The sequence below is a fragment of the Mandrillus leucophaeus genome, unplaced genomic scaffold (genome assembly GCF_000951045.1).
Source record: "Mandrillus leucophaeus isolate KB7577 unplaced genomic scaffold, Mleu.le_1.0 Scaffold856, whole genome shotgun sequence".
In the NCBI taxonomy this organism is placed as follows: domain Eukaryota; kingdom Metazoa; phylum Chordata; class Mammalia; order Primates; family Cercopithecidae; genus Mandrillus; species Mandrillus leucophaeus.
Window position 1 is genome coordinate 221,952 of NW_012109319.1, and position 5,171 is coordinate 227,122.

Consider the following 5,171-nt stretch of genomic DNA (forward strand, 5'->3'; position numbering starts at 1 on the left):
AAGACATGTCCCCAAACCCATGGAAGACCCTTGGCAAGAGTGGAAGATTTATTGGCTCAAGGCTTTAAAGAAATCTCTAACCAAATATTAGTTTACCACTAAACTCACTAAACAGAGATTTCAGTGGCTGTGTACTCTAGGGAAATGAAAACTTTACCATATTGGTCCAGGTAAGTCACTAAAGAAGAAACAACAATTGCAAGAAAAACCAGCAACCACAGACTGTGGGTTGGAGGTGGGAAGACCTGGTTTCCAGAGTTGCCACATTATGTTATCTATTCAATTTTCAACAAAAAAAAATATGAGACATGCAAAGAAATAGAAAAGCATAGCCCATGCAGTGGGGAAAAGATCAACAGAAACTATCCCTGAAGGAGCTTAGATATTGGACTTACTGCATCAGGCATTTACAGAACCATTAGAGACATCTAGATTTTATAAACTAAGACCAAGAGAGGTAAAAAAATGATCAGCATCAGTGTTCCTTGTGAACCTTGTGATTCTCAATACATATTGTTGTGTGGAATTATTGCTTCAATTGTGAGTATCTCTTTGTGTGTGTGTGTATGTGTGTGTGTGTATGTGTATATATATATTAGTGTGTGTATATATATATATATACACCCACACACTCTAATAATGGAATGCAAAGAATTATTTGAAAATGTTTTAGATAAGTCTCTAAACAGCCCTTATGTTTTATTCTCTTTTTCAGGCCCTCCAGTTAATGTCACATGCAACATATTCATCAACAGCTTTGGCTCTATCGCAGAGACGACCATGGTAGGCATTTTACTTTGCAACAAGTTTCACGCTAGAGTAATCTATAATTACATTAATGGCAACATTTTATGTAGTTTAAAATCCAAATTAATATAACAAGATTTTAAAAGATAAAATAATAGTATAATTAAATTACAGTCACCTGCGGGTAATAACATTTCAGATAGAGATGGTATATTAGAGTATATAAATATAAGCAAAAACAACATTGATTTTCTCAATTCGACAATCTAATATTAAACTTCAAATTAAAGCTAAAATGTCACCATAGCAATTATTTTTTCCAATAATCTTTAATATCCAGATGTAAACAGAATAGTAAATACTTACATGGTTACTCTGTACCCCACTTAACACATTTTTTAAAGTTATTTTAAATATTCAATTTGATTACTTTTTCAAATGAATACAGTATTTGCCAAAACTTTATAGTTAGAAATTTTATTAACTGTGTTTGAAGACATTTTATATAATCAAGTTATTAAAGCAGAAAAACAGAAAAATTGTCATTACAGACCAAATTTCTTCTGTCTTAAATTTTAAAGCTTTTTCTAAAGAGCACATGGTATCTCGACTTTGCCCTTTAGCTTTTATTGGGCAATTTAACTGTAATAAAATGCAGAAATAGACACATGAACCACTGAACATCTATGAAATTGTCTAGCAGCCAATTTACTTTTTTTGAAACTGTGTAGATGATGATTCTTAAATTAGCTAGAATTATCTTTTTAAATTTAGTAAGTATAGCTTGCAATACTTCTCAAAGTTAATATTAACTAAAATATGATATAAAACACAGGGATTTATTAGTTTAAAAAAACAATATTAGATAATTACATTCACTTTACTTAGAATAGCAAACAGATAGTAAATTTTCTAAGGACAAACAATCTAATATGCAAATTATTACATATATGATGGTGTAAGTGTGTGTAGAAGTGTGTGTGAATGTGTGTTGGAATCCATCTCAACAGGAAGAGGCTTTATACAGGCATATTTTTTTTTTTTAAAGCTGTTTCCCTCATGTATGCAATGTAAGTCTTTTACCAGCATCTCTGTGGTTCTATTCAAAGTTAGTATAGCTTAACTACAATAAAGCATTTGTGGAGAAGAACCGAACTATATAGAATTATCTTCAATACGATACAATCTAAGTTAACATGAATGTGTGTATATGAGTGTAAATGCAGAGAAGATGCATGTAATTTGGTTAGAAACAGTGCGGTTCTGGTGCAATTTCCTCTCTCAGTGGCTATAATCCTGTTTTAGATTTTGATATATTCTAGATTCGTGTGGAAAATTTGGCCCTGATTTATATCCAACATTTGTACATATTCAGTCCATATAATCCACAGATGAAAGAATCACTATTGGTTTTGTTCTATTTAGGCTTCTCAAATTGTATTTCTAGACCTGATGATTTTCTCATTTTGTTTCTATACATGTATAATCCTAAAAACCTGGAAATATACTTCTCTTTATTTTTCTTTTCCATGATTGCTTCCATGAACTACTTCCCACAGCAATAGTTGGACAGATTTAAAGTCTTACCCATCTTTATGGGGTAGGGAGGGAAGAGACTTGGAAAAAACAGAGGGCATAGGCAGATTTCCTTCCCATTAAGACTTAAAGATTGCCAGTTTTCTGAAAGTGCCTTTTTTATGACATAATTCATTAGTCTACCACTAGAACGGTTATAACACAATCTATAAGATGCCTACACCAGTTAAATTTCTTACCTTAATAATTTTAGCCAGACTTTACAGAACAGCATTCTACAAAAAGCTTGCAGAATATTGCAAACACACTCTCACGAAAACAGTTTTATTTCCCTCCTTCAGCGTGCAAGCCTTTTCTCACCTACGTACTCTATCATTATGTATTCCTTCTGAAATCACTTTAAGCATCTATCACTCACCTCTTCACAGTCTAAAACAGTGTCAACGAACATTGTTCAAATATCCCAGAAGTTAAGTATTACAAACCTAATCATGTCCACCTTGGTATTTTTCTTTTTATTCTTCCTAATTTCTAAACATATATTATTTCCATTAAAATGATCAGATTCAATATTTATTACTTTTTAATGGTATCATCTAGAATAGCTGTGATTTCGATGTTCATCTATAGAGGCACAAAGAAAATTAGAACTTGTTTGTATATTTTTATCATAAGAATCATAAAATGTTTTGCTCCCACTTGTTTAAGTTGTTGTATTTTACTCACACGGTCCACTATCACGACTCTACAACAAAACTTTATCTCATTATTCTATTGGTGTCTTTTTTTTAAATTCAGTACAAATGCTAATATATGTGTTAATGTATTTTTTAAGCTTATTCACACTTCTTACACTGAATATAGTTTACTTCTGTTTTTTTTTTTTTTTTGAGACGGAGTCTCACTCTGTGGCACAGGCTAACTTCTGTTCTTATAATACAAATAATTGAATTCAACTAACGCAGTCAATTAAAATTGAGAGGATGGAATCTCAAATTATCTGTAATCATTAATGAATATGTTTATGTCTGAAAATTCATATTTAAAATAAAACTACGTAATTATCCTCATCCATAAGTGTCTGCTTAACAAGACTAAGCCTTCAATGTCTTTACTGGCTAAATATATTGAGCGCCCTCTGCTGGTCTAGTCTATAACTGGTATGTCTCACTTTTAAATACAGCTCTCCCATTTCAGGTTATTGTTTAATTCTTGGGAAAATTTCTCTAGTAGATATTCTACATTTTAGGCCACTTTTTGTTAACTAAGTTAATTCAAACAATGCACTTTTCATACTTTTCTTGCACAAATTTAAAAAAAATGCATGTGCAGTTTTTTAACAATATAAAATTTCTTTTTAGCTATTAAATTCCTTAGCCAATATTGTTAATCTGATTAATTTCATGTAGTGCCAACCATTTTCACCTGAGTACATTTTCACTATTTTACACATAGTCACCACATTTTTTTCTATAAATATTACGAGAATTTTAACTTCTCTATTTCCCTCATATTTGAGTCATACAATGAGGTTCTTTAAGGACTTGTTCAGCCTCAATTATTTCAAGTTCACATTCTTCTTAAACAGGTAATGATTTAACAACTAATGGAAACTCCAGTTCTCAAAAATATTAAATTAAAAATAAAACTAGTTTATCATCACTGCTGTTTCGGAACATGGTCTTGGTGAGAGAGGAACATTTGTCCTGCCTTTTAAACTATGGTGACAAAAGGAGCACATGACTATTTCAATGAGGGAAAGCTTAAGATCTCCACATTAAATAGCTCTCATACGAAGTGTGCTCCTGCAAACCTATGTTGAGCTGTGGATAAGGCTTATGTGCCAGGATGAAAGCATTTGTTAAGTTGGGCTTAACAATGCAAAGAAATGCAAATGCAAGGAAAACCCTTAAGCAAAGGTTTTCTTTGGAAATATACACAAAAACCGAACTGTGATTTGGAGCATACACACAGACCTGGCCGGTCTTCAGGGTGTCCACAGAACAAAAGAAAGGATTGGGGTTTTATTGGTTAAGAGAAACGTGTTGTAAAATGTTTTGAAAGTTCATTGGCCTGGAGAAGTATTTCCAGCTCTGGCAAGCTGTAATTGTTGAGTGATGGTGGTAGGTAAAACTAATCTTGGTGGAAGGTAAAACTAATCTTAGAGGCATGGAAGGTAAAACTAATCTTAGAGGCATGGAAGGTGAAACTAATCTTAGAGGCATGGAAGGTAGTTTCAGCAATCACTAGGTAAAATGGGTTTTAAGATTATAGCAAGTTATTTCTGCAGCTGGGCTTGCCAGACAGTTCCTGGAGCAGGAGCTTTGTGAACTGAGTGCTTTTTCCCCATGGTCCTTAACTCCCATCTAGTTGGGTATGACTGTAAAAATCCGAATTCATATCATCAATTTTCACAATTCGGACAATGGAATATTACATAGCAACAACATGGATATTTCTCATAAACATAATTATGAGCTAAAGAAAATAGACATAATAGAACATGTGTTAGAATATGAGCTAAAGAAAACAGATACAATAGAATATGTGTTTACTTTCATTTATACGAAGTTCAATAACATGAAATAATCAATTCTGTTGATAAAAGACTTCTGAATTCTAAAAGATTATCTTTGGTTGGGGGTGGGAATTGGCTGGTAACTGATGATGAGGAGGTACTACGGAGCCTTCTGGGTACCAAAATTGTTCTATATTTTGATCTGGGTAGTAGTAACACAGGTCTATACATATGTCAGAATTATTGAATGGACACTGCAGATTTGTGTATGTTATGAATGGCTGTTGTATCTTAATTCAAAGCATTATTTAAAAGTAAACAAAAACCTTTACAAATTTAAAATTTAACACGCCAAATGTGTCATGCAGAG

At 32.4% G+C, this 5,171-nt stretch overlaps 1 protein-coding gene across 2 annotated transcripts in view; it reads left to right on the forward strand.

Moving 5' to 3' along the window:
* GLRA3 (glycine receptor, alpha 3) overlaps positions 1–5,171 on the forward strand; it is a 206,236-nt gene that overhangs the window by 72,179 nt on the left and 128,886 nt on the right. For both annotated transcript variants that reach the window (XM_011968674.1, XM_011968675.1), the window contains exon 3: positions 716–783. In XM_011968674.1, the coding sequence (XP_011824064.1) occupies positions 716–783 (68 nt within the window). The remainder of the gene's footprint in view (positions 1–715; positions 784–5,171) is intronic.